Genomic DNA, 14886 nt, shown 5'->3' with positions numbered 1-14886 from the left:
ATATTTCAATATAATTAACTATTATGTTTTCTCTCCTTTTTCAATGTTGATTTGATTAGAGGGAATCTAATATTTTTAAATCCATCAATCGTCCACTACCCATTATAGGTAAAAAAAATTAAATCATCACCCACCTGTGCGGGTATATTTTAAAATTCATCCCCACACATACTATCTAACTGGAGATGTATCCAGCTAGACCCGCCTAACAGCATATATCTTATACAATATTAAAATTTTTAAATTAGTCTAAAAAATTATACCTAAATTCATAAGGTCCAAAATTTAATGAGTATTTAGTGTGCAGGCGGATGTGAGGCGGGCAGATACGGGGCGGGCGGGTAACAAATTCATCACCTGCCCACTACCCACGATGAGTACTACTTTCTAAATCCACACCCGTCCACTACCTACTAAAATAATACCCATCACAACTCCAATTAAAACATGTATGATACAAAATCTACAAAACTATACCGTTTACCATCCCTAAATCATGGACAAACAACAAATGCACTAATCTCAAAATTAAAAGCACGAGAGTATATTATTTCTGAAAAATATTAATAAAATATATTTTCAAAAATATATTTTTAAATAATTTAATTTCAATTTTTAATATCTACGATTCTCGTAAAAAATATTTTAAATTGACAAAAAAACATTTTTGACGCTTTTTAAAATATGATATGTATATTGAATGAATAATTTTATTCAAAAATATTTTTTAAAAACAAAATTTAAATATTAATAAAACACTTTGAGTGTGAAAATCTATATATTATATATTATTTTTATTTAAAAAAATCTTTTAACTCCAAAAACACCTTAGAAAACCTACAAAGAACATAATTTTAGATCAACTCCAGAGTGGCTGTATTCTTCAGTTTGGAGATAAATTTCAACTCTAGTCCATCGTCACTTTAATGTTGTATTGTGACGACAGCTACAGTTACACGCTACAACTGGAGTTGCGCTACATATTATATTTTTTTTTGTTATTTTTTAGATTTTTGGTTTTTGTTTTTTTTTTTACTTTCTTTTGTTATTTTTTTTTCTTTTCCTTTTCTTTGTTATATTATTTTATCTTATTCTACCTTTTATGTTTTTTTATTGTAATTTCTACATAATAAAATAAAAAAATAAACATAATATAATAAATTCAAGTAGATTAAATTGCAAGATAGATAAAAATACATTAAAATTAGATAAATAAACATACTAATTTTTTGAAACATAAAAACTACAACAAACATAAAAACATAAAAAATATTAATAAAACTCAAACAACATTTTAACCAAAAACTCAAACAACATTTTAACTAACAACCCAAACACAAAATACTAATATGTAACTTATGATTTTTCGTATTATTATTATAAATTGTAATTTTCTTATTTATTTGTATTTTCTCAATGTTATTTATGAATGTTTTATTTATGTTTTTTATCTTGATATCTATTAGAAATGTATATGTTTTATTTTATATTTACAAAATCAATATAGTTAAATATTGTGAATAAAGTAGAGTTGGTGGTAATATAGAGATACTGTTGGAGATGAATTACTGTTTCATTTTAGAATAGAGATAAAGATATTGTAGAGTAGATATGAGAGCTGGAGATGACCTTAATCCCTTAGATCAAGATGATATGAATGCCTATGAAAGGTCGAGCTGAATTTAAAATATTAGTCATATTTTTAAAGAGTAAAATGGGAAAAACAATTTTAAAGTCTAAATATATAACGTTAATTTATTTGTTTAATATTAACTAAACCAACCCTCCTCTTCCCCAATAAAAGAGGGTAATTATGATGGAAAATTAATTTAATATAAACATAGTTTAGGGTTAATTTAATGTTACTTTTTTTTAAATAAGGTGAAAAAAGTATAATACAAAAATGCTTTTAAAATATATTTCGTTCATCTTGGACAATTCAATAGTTATTTATTTTTATTTCAATATAAATATTTTATTTTTCCAAAAATAAAATCAACCCTATGTACGCTTACATCAAAGGTATTTTTTTTCAAATAATTTAAGGTGGTCATAAGGTTCAGAATCGTTGCTAGTTCCATTTAGAATCAAATAGCTGTCCTACAATAGAATCGTTTTACCCTCATGATATCCCCATTACTACTAGTTTCGTAGTCCGACCATCCAACACAAGCTGAATTTATGGATACAAAGAAGAAGAACAAAATACAATACCATCGGAGTAACTAGCAATTACCATTGAAGACCAGTTCAAACCAAATGCAGATTTTAAGAAGGAACAAAACTCACCAAGAAGAAGAAGAACAAAATACAGTACCATCGGAGTAACTAACAATTACCATACAAGACCAGTTCAAACCAAATGCAGATTGAAGAAGGAACAAAACTAACCAAGAAGAAGAAGAACAAAATACAGTACAATCGGAGGAACTAACAATTACCATTCAAGACCAGTTCAAACCAAACGCAGATTTTAAGAAGGAACAAAACTCACCAAGCATAAACAAAAGTATTCCGAGTTTCTCCAACCCTTCCTATTTTACTCGAATTCTTACCAAGTGTCTCTCCAACTGTTCATTTCTCTAAAGTATCCGAATTCGACCCTCAAAATATAGGAAAAAACTTTAAAGAAAATCCAGCATATCATTGAAGTGAACATGCTTGGACCAAAATACAAGTAATATGACTATCTTCTATTGCCTAAATCTCACACCTATCCCTTTATGCTACATGAACTTTTCATTTTTCGAAAGTATTCATGCTCAAAAGTCTTGATGATAATAGGCATGCCCAGCATTCACTCAAACAACATAAGACAAACAATTCACCAGAAAATGAAGAGAGAGAAAATCAACTTGCAATGTGATTCTAACATCAGCAATTCGAATTCCAAGATTACATGATTCTACAAAAGTAAAAGAACATATCAGAAGAATTCTCTTTTAAATACAACAAAAAAAGGTGGGGTTTTCTTAAATTACACTTACAAAGCAATCTTCATCAATTGCCCCCACTTTCCTCTTCAAGCTTCTTCACATAAGCCTTTAAAACCATAACAACATCTCTCGCAGGAGCTTGGAGTGTCCCCACAAGTCCAATAGCAGGACTCTGCAGACTCCCCAAAAGCTTAGCGTAAATCTCAGCTCTGGTAGGCATACTTTCAAGCTGTTTAAAATCGTCCGGCCCATAAAATTTCCCTTCGAAAACACCCCCCGTGAAGTCATTCTCAACCTTCTTCTCCCTCTGGAACGTCCTGTAAGGTTTAAGAGCGTCCGGGATTTCTTCGGTGTGGACGAAGAGCCAAGCGTTCATCCCTTTCATACACGGCTTCAATGCCTCCCAGGGAGTCCCTTCGATGGCTTTCAAGACCAGAGTGTTCTTAGCGACGAGTAGTTTCGATGAGTCGGGGAGCGATCGACGCAATTCTTGGAATTGTTTGACGGTGAAGCCCTTGTATTCCACGGCGGCCAAGAGGTAACAGTTCTCTAACTGGGACTTGACAGTTTCGACTGTTTCTTCTTTCTTGGTCCGGGAAATGGCGGCTCTGATGGAAGGGTATGAGGGTGGTTTGGGGGAAACGAAGGTGGGTTTGGAGGATCGGAGGAATGGGGCGGTGGGTCTGAGTGATGGGTGGGAAGGCGGGGGTTTGAGGGATGGGAAGGAGAGGAGAGCTATTTCCATGGCGGAAAAAAAAAAGAGAAGATCGGAAGGAAAGGGGTGATGAGTGAGAGTTTAGGGGTTGGAAGGGGCTTATCTGCTTCTTTTGAATAACTTAGAATGGAAGAGCAGCTGTTCCACTTAGATAAGGGATTGAGGTGAAATTACGACTGAGGCCTTACCATTTTACTTTTTATATATATTTTCTTGAAATATTCTACTTTGATACTTAAATATTTCAAAGTCGGTCTAATATATACCGGGATGATCAAATCTGAATCCTTTAATGGATTGTTAATTCATTTATATTTTTTATTTTACAAACAAAATGGTTGTGAAATGGGGATGAAGTTGGTATTTGTTAATAATTGTTCATCCCCAATTTAATTTTGATGAAAGATTACATAATTGTTCTTTATTACCTCTAATTATTTGGGATGTAAGATTAAATTTTTATCTTGTACATATGTAATGGTAACAACTTAGTGAGATATTAATGGTTAAAATAAATATTATGTTTTTAAAGATTTTAAATTTGAATAATTACATCCGCAAGATGTGTACGATTATAGACATATGAATATGATTCAGGTTATGAGTCAAATTATTTCTTTATTTTTAAAAGAAAATAAATATCAAAATTACATGAGACTTTCCTGACAGTACAATTATATAAAGGTTAACCTATACGGATGGTCATTAATATTTGAGGTAGTTTTCGTTTTCCTCATTGATGTTTCAAAAATTATAAACCGGTCACTAACGTTATTGATTTGTTACAAACTGGTCATTCAACGTTAACAAACGTTAACAGGCGTGACGAAAAACACAATCGGCTCGTTAAATGCTTACATGGATGGGTTTAATCGAGTTGACCGGCACGATGGAGACCCCATATTCTCCTTTAAATGAAAACTTAATACCTAAACTTCAATTAGGATTTTTTTTTCATTCATATCTCTTCTTCAAACAAAGAAAGCTTGCAGATTGTGCAGTTCTTGTGGAACAGACTTGGTGTGTGGCTGTGTATATGCATTTCTATGCACTTCTTTTATTTTTTCTAAGGCAATTATTTGGTGTAATGTAGGTGGAAGCTCTTAGCTTTTGCAGAATTGAAGAGGAGTTCTGTATCGTTTTTCGATATAGGTAAACAAGAAACTGCGATTTTGCGTTGGTCGAGGGCGAGAACAAGGGCTGCCAAGGTTGGGAAAGGTTTATCGGAGAATGACAATGCTCAAAAGCTTGCCTTGCAACACTGGCTTGAGGCAGTAAGTGAGTTTCTCTATAAATTAACATGGTTTGATGACCTTTGTTCTTGATTATCACTGTTAGTGATTCAAGTTTAATGTGTGTTTTCAGATTGATCCGAGACATCGGTATGGACACAATTTACACTTTTATTATAAACAATGGCTCCATTCTCAGAGTCAAGAACCCTTTTCTACTGGTAATTTTCTTTGTTTTTGTTCACTAGGAAGATATTTTGATTCAATGTTGAAGAAATTGATGAACTTGTTTTGAAAATGCAGGCTGGACATTGGGGAAGGGAAAGAAGTAAATATAAAAAATGTCCGAGATCAAAGCTTCAACTGCAATGCATCAAATGCCTGGTTCCGATGGGTTTTTATATCTGTTTCTTCTACCTAAGTTTATCTGGATTTATACTCAACTGCAATGAACGTTAATTCAATGCAATTATATATGTATATTATTAAATCATGTGAAAAATGAATGATGTGAAATTTAATTAATTTGATTTATCTTGTAGGATCATATCTCCTACCCATGTCCAAATTTATATCAAATACCAGATATATAAGTACTTCAAAGAAAGACGAAGAGTCAGAGCAACATTAGTGATCTACTTTTACTTTGTTCATGGGGATGGAAATAGTAAGAGGTTGAGTAATTACAGCTTTACCAATTAGAATTTAGAAGTTACATTGTAACTTTCAGCAAAAGCAAGATCCAAGTCCCATTAGGTATTCCAAATGTTGCACGATGCAGATCAAATTGCAAACTATAGTGTAATCTAAAAGTTGAAACATGAAATAAAACATTCATTTTGTTGCTCGACTTCAACATTTCCAAATCTGGGAGCAAATGATTCCATGAAACCGTTCGACAAATTTTGGAGCTTGTACAACACTATTTCATCAATCAGTTAACAAGTTATAGGTGTTTCCAGATGTGTTTGTAAATGGTTTCTTTCTAAACATAATCATGTAATTCAAGAATTTCAGACTTGTCCTGATTTCATATTGAATACCATGAAAACCTGAACATGTAGTGACAGACACCATATCAAATAACCCAAACAAGAAAACAAATTAATAGACAATTTCGAATTAGATCATTCAAGGGACTTTTGCATGAGATTCAAAGTGTACAAAGAATTTAAGTTCTAATTCAAAGGAAGAACTAAAGCAAAATACCTGAATGTCCCTCCCCCAGTCTACAGGATCACGGATAACAAATGTTGCCTTAACCCTTACTGATGAAATTTCATATATTGGCACTGTTGAACCCTTCCTATCTGACAGTGGCATAGCTGTCCATCTTTTATATTGAGATACAGGATCAATGTTCTCAAAGTACATCGCCAACTGTTCGAATGACGTGACTTTTCTAGCACTAAACAGTTTAGCTAAATAAATTTCCAAATAATCTAACAATATATGCTATGAAAATCAAATTTTTGCAGACCTAAACATTACATTTAGCCCTTACTTGAAACCATTTCAGACATCACCAAAGCAGGGTCCCCTTTTCCAATGGCAATAATGAGTTCGTTCTCAAATCCGACTTAGAGAAGACGAAGTTAGAAAATATCAGCTAACTGAGTAATACATAGGGTAGTCTGTTACCGATATAAATATTCAAGAGAAAAGAGATTTAGCAGAAAAAGAAATAGATTCCATATTCTAGACACAAAAAAGAAAAAGAGACTTACCAAAGCTGAGTGATCTTTGCAGCCTGCACCGCAAGAAAATGGCAACAAACCATTTGTCAAACAAACGAACATCAAAGATGGAAAACTCTACATTCGTATAGAAATGCTAAAGCTTTACCTGAGAAGACATAATATTTACTCCCAAAAGTTCTTAACTCCTTCGATCTCTTAGTTTCTGGGACATCTCCTCCTATTCAAATCAAATATCCATCTGAGTTTACCAATGACATAGTATAACACTCATACTACAAAATTGTTGTGTAGATTTTGGTTTCTGCAATTGGATCCAAAACAATGACAACTAAGTTCATAGTTTTAAACAAAAAATACACCAAACCATAATTATATGTAACTTAAACATAATATCTTCAAATAAAAGCTAAGCAAATACTGTCTTCAATATAAATCGTTAGGTTTCTATCAGTAGTGATAAGAGTAGGCTCACTTCAGAGTGACTCACCATTAGTCAAGAACAAGTATGGAGCACTCCATTCACCTGAGAAGTAATAAAAAAATTGATTAACAATATTTCTTTTCATACCGTTCTTTGCATTTCAATGCAACCACACAAAGTTGATGATATTGAAAAAGTATTAGTAGAAAACACTTAATAGTACCGGAATCTCCGTACAATCTTCTCCGAGCTTGTGGAGAACCTCCAATGGGAACACGGCCAAGAAGAATAACGCCGTCGATATCAAATGCTATTCCAAAATTACACCTGAGAAAAGCAGCTCAATTTCCATACTCTTCCCAGGGAAGCACATGAGAATTTGAAAGAAAATTTCGATTTTTTAATATTTTTTTCTTTAAAATGACAATTTTTATGCTTTGATCGAGGAGTAGTAGAGAATTGAAACGAAATCGGAGCTTAAAACAGCTCATAGGGATTTTTCTTCACCCACATTATGAGCAGCTGAACGTCGTCGTTTTAAGTGCTCAGTAGATGATAAATTTTTTTAATATTTTTTTTTGCAGTGTAAGAAAAATTGAAGAATATATTAAAAATGTTAGATTTGATGATAAATTTTGAGAAATCAATAATAAAATATATAAAAAGATTTATTAGATTTAACTGTTAGTTTCGATAATTAATAGGTAATTAAAGTTAAAAAAATTTATAATTCAGTAGATATTTAAAATATTTTTTTAATTAGAATACAGATACTATAAACACGAACTTCCTTCAACGGAAAAAAAAACCCTCAAATCTACTTTTGATTCATCGTCGAATCCTCTCGCGCCAAATACAAAAAAGAAGAAAAAATATCCATTAAAACTTGTATGTATTTAGGTATGTGTTTGTTCATAGGGATTTGTATGTATTTATGTACTTAGGCATCTGGTTTTAGTTGAATTTGAGATTTTCTATGTATGACAGTATTCGTATTTGTATATGTATGGATGGATGAATTTATGCTTTCGGGGATGTTTACTGAAGCATGTATGCATCTGATTATCTCTTTTTTGTTAAAATGATTTAAGTTTTGTTTTTGTTTGAATTTGAGGATTTTGTTCGTGGCATGTTTGTATTTGTATGTAATTATGGGTTGAATTTATGCATTTGAGATGTTTATATAAGCATATGTGCATCTGGGTATTTAAAGTGCTGGTTCTTGTTTTTCCATGTTCTGTTTTAGTTGTGATCTAGGTTTTCTGGGCACATGGCAGATGGTATGGCAGGGGGGCCTTGGAGCCCACCAGGAGGGAGCCATGAGAGTGGAGGAGAGCAAAGCAGTCCTCAGTCAAATGTGAGGGAACAAGACCGTTTCCTCCCAATTGCTAATATAAGTAGAATAATGAAGAAGGGATTGCCTTCTAATGGGAAGATTGCCAAGGATGCTAAAGATACTATTCAAGAATGTGTTTCTGAGTTCATCAGCTTCATCACTAGCGAGTATGTTCAGTTATTGAATATTTTGGGAACTTTTTCTTTCTTTAATATTGCTTAACTTTGAAATTGTCGATTTTGAAATTGCGGGGATGTCACTTTGAGAATCAAGAGTTTTGTTTCAAATGTGGGGCTTAGAATCTATGTTACTCGGGCTCGGTGGAGTGTCGAACACAAATATGTCGTGTTCAATTTCTGTTTCCCAAGATTTTCATGTATTTGGAGGATCTTTAGAAGATCATAGCTGCATGCACATGTTCAATTATTATACTTTGGACATGGTACTTCTATAAAAATGAAGAGTCAGAATAACATAGTTTAGTATATATGAGAAAGTAGACTGTGTTTTATATTGCAATATTTGGTTCTTTTTTAGGAAATTATTCAAGTTGGGAGTTGGTTGATTGGAGTTAGTAGATGTTTGGAAACATGAATTTGAAAATTTGGATTTAAATTTCTTTTTTGATATAAATTGTGAGAATGTAATACATACATTATAAATTTATGGTTCAATAAGCTTGTGTATATTTGAAAGGTATAAAGCATGAATTTCAAATTCATAAAGATCTATATGCATTTCAAATTCACCACTAACTATATATCTGACAAATCAATAAATTTGAAAAATAATCATTAATGTAAAATTTGATATTTAAATTCTCATACACTACGTTTTGATGTATTATGAGCTTTTTTTGTATATGGGCTAGAGATTCTTTGTCAAATGGTGTTTTATGTTGGAGCTTGTTTCTTTACTTTTTCTTAATAATAATGAGAAACATGATTATGTTTTATATGAATTGTAAATTTTGAATTGTGATTCATGACATTAGAGATGTGACTCTGTGGCGTTGGCTTTTGTCTCTGATATGCTTATTTCCTGGTTTCCGGTAAATGGATGGTTGTTGCCCTTTCTTACTCTGGATTGTAAAAATTTTGGTTTTGAAGGTATTTATTTTTTGTTTGTATAAAAAAGAAATGTTCTTGTGTTTTTAATTCCGACTTCTGATGTTTTTTGGTTCAGGCAAGGTTTTAGTTTTGAGGGATGTGGACAAGCATTTTTGCCATTTTTGTTGTGAACTAGAAATTTTGTGATTGGTGTGAAATATATCATCGGTTTTCTTGTTGATGTTTTCGATATTAATATTATTTTGTTCAGAGGTTGAATTGCTTTTGGTGGAAATTTAGGCTTCTGTATTTTAATCATATGGTTGGTTAGATTTTGTGAAAATTGTTTGGGCTGTATGTTTTGTAGGGCTAGCGATAAATGTCAGAAAGAGAAGAGGAAAACAATTAATGGAGATGATCTGTTGTGGGCAATGGCAACATTAGGATTCGAAGACTATATCGATCCACTTAAAATATACCTCGCCAGATACAGGGAGGTATGCAGGGCTTTAAGTTTTGACCTATTTGTTTATTTACTTCACTTTCTGCTTCATCTGGCTTTTCAATTCATCTTAGCCCTGGGCTTTAACTTTTGACCTATTTGTTTGTCTACTTCACCTAGTTTGTCGATTTATCATAGTCTGGAACCTTTCAGGCTGTTAGAAGACTGAATGGCGTTTAAACCCTTTTTGTTTATTGTAACTGTCTTGCGTATCATACAAGTAAATCTATGTTAGGACCGATTTACCTCAAAAGCTGCATTTCACTGCAAGTGCAATGCTAAATGGGAAAAAAAATGGCTTTTGCAGTTAAAATAATAGTTTTGAGTTTTGACAATCCAAATAAAAAGCTAAGGAAATGGAACTTTTGTGGTTAGGAAGCTGACTTTGGACCTTGTGATCCTCACTTTCCTAAATTTTTATTATTTTAAACATACTTTTTCTTGACATTTTTATTTATAACAACACTTTTTCACGGCAATGTCAAACTCTTTAAAACTTTTAAATCACATTTTTTTTAAATAACAGAAAATGTTAAACTAAGCCTGGGTCTCAATTGACATTATTTTGAAGTCCAAAATTTGTTGTTCAATTCACCGACATTTTTCAGTCTTTATTATTTGATCTGACTATTTCTTTCTTTTTGGCCTTTTTCTCGGGACTGATATATATCCACGATGAATATGATGCACAGTTGGAGGTAGTTATGCTCTCTCGTTCACCATTAATATATTTTCTTGTAGTTTACTCGGATAGTGTCTCCGATGCCAGTGGCAACATTAATGCAAACTTTCTAATTAACAGGGTGACACCAAGGGATCCGCCCGTGGGGGTGATGGATCTTTTAGAAGAGATGCAGTTGGAGCTCTGGCTGCCCAAAATCCACAGGTGAAAGCATGTTACTAGCTTAAGTTACTTGAACTTGAGTATGAGTGAAACAAGTATGGGTCCAACAAAGTAATATTAAGTTTTTTTTTTCAAGTTGTTTCCATGCATATGGTGGACCCTTGGATAGTCATATCCTAGTACGAATTTCCAGATATGTGACAACACACATGTTGTACATTAGTATTTCAAGAAAAGAGAAGAGTCGGAATTATATAGATTCTTATTTCTGTGCTAAAAATTTATATACCTGTCAATTTTCCCCCCATAAACTCTGTAACTGATTACTATATTCTTTTTCCTGGTTGGCATATAAATCCTGCAGTTTTCAATCCAGGGGACATTGAACTATATAAATTCCCAAGTAATTCTTTCTCTCTCTTTCTCATTTGGGGTTTTTTTCATGCAAAGGTTTTCATTTGTTGGTTATATATATATATTCCCTTAAGAACATGTTGATTAATGTTTCACTGTTCGTTAACTTCATGTTAAACATTTTCACGTGTTCGGCTTGATTAGCATTAGATTGTACTAGTAAAGTTCATTTCTGTAGTCTTGTGCCTCGAGCATTTCATTTTATTTTGGTTACCTTAGTGCCATACAATATCTTTTTTCTAACAATTTCACTAGTTTGAGGAATAAAAATATCATAGTGGATCTAGGTTATCTCTTGCTTTAACCAATTATTTTGAGTAAAGTAACGACGGAATCAAACTTTTCTTTTGTGAGTTTTCTCTCCTAGTCCCCTGGCTTCCTATTCTAAAAAGTGTAAAAATGAATCGATTTCAACAACTGCACCAAGTTCTGTTTTTACCGAAGGCTTTGCCATTTCAGGTCTTTTAACAAAAATGCATCAATCCTACACCTACATTAATCTTTTGATGAATAAGGGGTTGAATTAGGTAAAAGCATTCCACACTAGCATCAAGCTTACAGTAGGAAACTATTTTCTCTGTTGAGGATAGAATTCTTGAATATGAAATGATCAACCGATGAATGATAGGATTACAATATTTATATTTTTATATTAAAACTGATTGATTGGATAACTATTTACGTGCAAGATTTTGCACCGACGGTTATTTCAATTTTCCTGCCATTTAATAGCGCATTGTAGATTATATTTTATATAAATGTGCAATTGGCTGACCCTTTGATTCAATGGAGTTCCATTTGGAATCACTCAAGAAACTTGTAAAAATCTACTATTGTTAATTGTTTCAACTTTTTGTGTTTGTTAAGTATGGTTGTCCAAAGCATATCCGAACATAGGTATGGGATGTAACTCCTTTAAAGCCTTCCAAATATGTGGAAAAACCTATGGGGAAAAAACCAAAATTACCTATGGCAAACACATACTCCTGTAGCACCCATCCGAATCTGAGTAAGTTAGATTGTTGAACTAGGAAGCTTTTTGCAAAGCTATCAATCCCTTCCTTCTCCCCCGTTGCCCTTCAGTTTTTTCTGCTTCTCAATTGCGATTTGGGACAACAAAAAATCATCTAGCAGCTTCAACTCCTTTTACCCGCTTTGGAGAGTAGGTCAGGCTATTGCTTCCTGCTGCTCTATTTGGCATTGTAGCACCCTGTCTAGCCACATTGTAATGGCAATGAAGTTGTCGTAGTCCAACGTATTATATATACACTCTGGGTGAAAATTCGGATCTTTTAGTAAAAACTTTTGGAAATTGTAGCTGTAAAAGAAGGGTTGTTTTTCCTTTCCCTCTCTCAAAACCAACGTGGTCTCTTTTTAGTAATATGTACCTGAAAAAACTCTTCGTATTTTTGTTTTCGGTAATGGATATCTACTGCAGTGTAAATTAACAATCCCATTTCAATGATTTGGTTTAATCTTGCAGGCACCAGGACAACATATGATCATTCCTTCCATGCAAGGCAACGAGTAAGTGCCCCCGATCCAAGCTTCGGCTACCAGATTTACGAGTATTAGAATTTAGAAGTTAAATTTAGTTAAACACCTATAGGAACTTTAATGTGGGATTCATCTTTTTGGTCATCTTGTTCCAAGGTGGTTTGGGAGTTGTAAAAAAGCTTTCTTAAGTGCTGTTTCGTCAGGCACTGCTGCGGGGCCATGGTTCCCGAGCAGGCATTATATGACGTATAATTGACTTATTTGTGCATCTAAGCACTACGTTTTGATATTATTGAGCTGGTTCGGTTTTAACATTATTCGACCCGATCCAATATCGGTAAGAAAAAATTAACAGGTCCAACCAACTGATAAAATTTATGTTTTGACTTCAATTGGAATGTTCTCACCCTTGTGTAGCATTGAGGGACCATTGATTATTCATTTAAGATTATTAATTTATGTTTTTTTATTTTTTGACAAATTTTAAATCTAATTTTAAATCCTAATCCTAATAGTAGGAAAAGGGGACTTTAGGGAGAAAGAGAAGTGTTCGTAATGGGTCTAGAACTCATAACTTAAGAAAATAGTAGGGAATAAAGACGGGTAACATGGTCACTTAGTCAATATACTTGCTCTAATTCATGATATTTGGTGTAGTGATAATATATAAATTAATATATTGTTAGTATATTAAAAATATAATTATTTATATTTATTTTTATCTAGTTTTCAGCACGTGTACATATGTGCTTTCTTATTTTTTTAACGAAATATTTTATTTTGCTTAAAAAATAATTTAAAATGTTATTTTATATTTACCATATTTAAAAAATATTTTAGAATATATTTTCAAAAGTATAATATATAATAAATTGGACAAGTATGATATAATAATATTATATTATCTTATTATTGTTTTAAATGTATTTTTATATATTTGAATTTGAGTTTATAAGGCCAAGTTTGAATCCTATCACTGTCGCTCTTGGTGGATAATTTATAAATTCCAATTGAGTATTAAGTCTCTGGCCCTGGTATGGGGGAGTCACCCCTATTTATATATGGTTGGATCAGGACATAATGAACTCGAAAATTCTGATATAGAATTTTATTATAACTAATTTTTAAACTTTAATTTGCATCAAAACTTGTACTTAAACACAAATTAAATAAATTAGATATAAAAGCCCAATATATGTTTTAAAATAATATCTAAAGTTTAATTGAATAAATTTAAAATAACTGAATATTTATCTCAAATTAATGTTAGATCTTAAAATTAAATTTTGGATTGAGCTTGAGATTAAACATCGAGCATGAAGTTGGTTTTAGAGGTTATATTAGGGCATTCGTGATTTGCTTCTTGCACTACAACTGCAATTTGAGGACTTTAACAAATGACAGTTACGGTATATTTTCGATAGGAATATTTGTCACACCACAACTTAGGGCTTAAATTTTTTTAAAAAATTTTCCGATAACTAAATTGAAATTTTAATTAAATTTAGGGATCAAAGTTAAATTTTGATTAAATTTGAATCCAAATTCAAAAAGTATAAAAAACTAGAGGACCTATACTCCTAATTTTACAATTTCTTTTAAGAATATATAACCTCAAAGCGGAAAAATTTTCTCATTTGAAAACCTCATTTTCTCTATCTTCAAGCTTTCCTCTTTTAGCAAGAAATTTCAATCGACGTTTCGTCGTCGACCGTTGTTCGTTTTGGACACCTTTTATTGTGTTTGCATTGTCTCGAGTCCACCGGTCATCTTGTCTTCGTTGCCGCCGGCGTGTGAAGGGTGAGGAAGAACAAGTTTCTCATATTGCGAAGTCGAGTTCTCCGTCGTTCATCGCTGTGAATCTACCTTGATAAATCTCTCAAAACCCCTTAAAAAACATATAGGAATTTTTCCATATTTTTTTACCCCTGAAAGCCCCGCACGCACGCCCGTGCGTCATCATTGCACAACATCTGAAAGTGCTTAGTATTTTTAGCCCCGAAAACTCTGGTGAGTTCTAGAAACGGATGACCCATCCTGACCCGACCTGATCCGACGGTTAACCGTTAACTAGCGTTAACTTTTTTGAAAACTTTCATTTTGACATTTTTTTGACATTTTGAGTCTGATTTGTGATCTTTTGCCAAATTCTAACCCGAAACCCCAAATAGCCGTTAATTTGAAAGTGCTTAGTATTTTTAGCATTTTTGTTTATATTTGAGATTTAATTATGGAATTGA

General features: G+C 32.5%; 2 protein-coding genes and 1 long non-coding RNA gene across 7 annotated transcripts; 1 reads left to right on the top strand and 2 right to left on the bottom strand.

Moving 5' to 3' along the window:
- Positions 1 to 3000: 3000 nt before the first annotated feature.
- LOC120130375 (50S ribosomal protein L10, chloroplastic-like) lies at positions 3001 to 3778 on the bottom strand. The gene has a single exon (XM_039147621.1). It carries the CDS (start codon positions 3679 to 3681, stop codon positions 3001 to 3003), a length of 681 nt encoding a protein of 226 aa, XP_039003552.1. The 5' UTR covers positions 3682 to 3778.
- A 2192-nt stretch (positions 3779 to 5970) lies between these two features.
- LOC120130370 lies at positions 5971 to 6636 on the bottom strand. The gene is made up of 3 exons (XR_005516828.1): positions 6611 to 6636; positions 6388 to 6496; positions 5971 to 6291 (listed from the first exon to the last, which is right to left on the bottom strand). It is a non-coding gene; the product is annotated as an uncharacterized LOC120130370 (long non-coding RNA).
- A 1156-nt stretch (positions 6637 to 7792) lies between these two features.
- LOC120130338 (nuclear transcription factor Y subunit B-1-like) lies at positions 7793 to 12963 on the top strand. 5 transcript variants are annotated; one of them, XM_039147598.1, is made up of 7 exons: positions 7793 to 7892; positions 8282 to 8507; positions 9757 to 9886; positions 10584 to 10589; positions 10694 to 10777; positions 11100 to 11138; positions 12633 to 12963. In XM_039147598.1, exons 2-7 carry the CDS (start codon positions 8287 to 8289, stop codon positions 12678 to 12680), a joined length of 528 nt encoding a protein of 175 aa, XP_039003529.1. In that variant the 5' UTR covers positions 7793 to 7892; positions 8282 to 8286; the 3' UTR covers positions 12681 to 12963. The 5 variants fall into 5 exon arrangements, with proteins under 5 accessions (XP_039003529.1, XP_039003528.1, XP_039003526.1 ...); XM_039147597.1 differs by having other exon boundaries at positions 8251 to 8507; XM_039147595.1 differs by having other exon boundaries at positions 7793 to 7904.
- Positions 12964 to 14886: the final 1923 nt, after the last annotated feature.

This window comes from Hibiscus syriacus, unplaced genomic scaffold (assembly GCF_006381635.1).
Source record: "Hibiscus syriacus cultivar Baekdansim isolate YM2019G1 unplaced genomic scaffold, ASM638163v2 tig00110546_pilon, whole genome shotgun sequence".
NCBI classification, from domain to species: Eukaryota; Viridiplantae; Streptophyta; class Magnoliopsida; order Malvales; family Malvaceae; genus Hibiscus; species Hibiscus syriacus.
The sequence above is the reverse complement of the archived record's forward strand: the minus strand, read 5'-3'. Positions and strand labels throughout refer to the sequence as shown.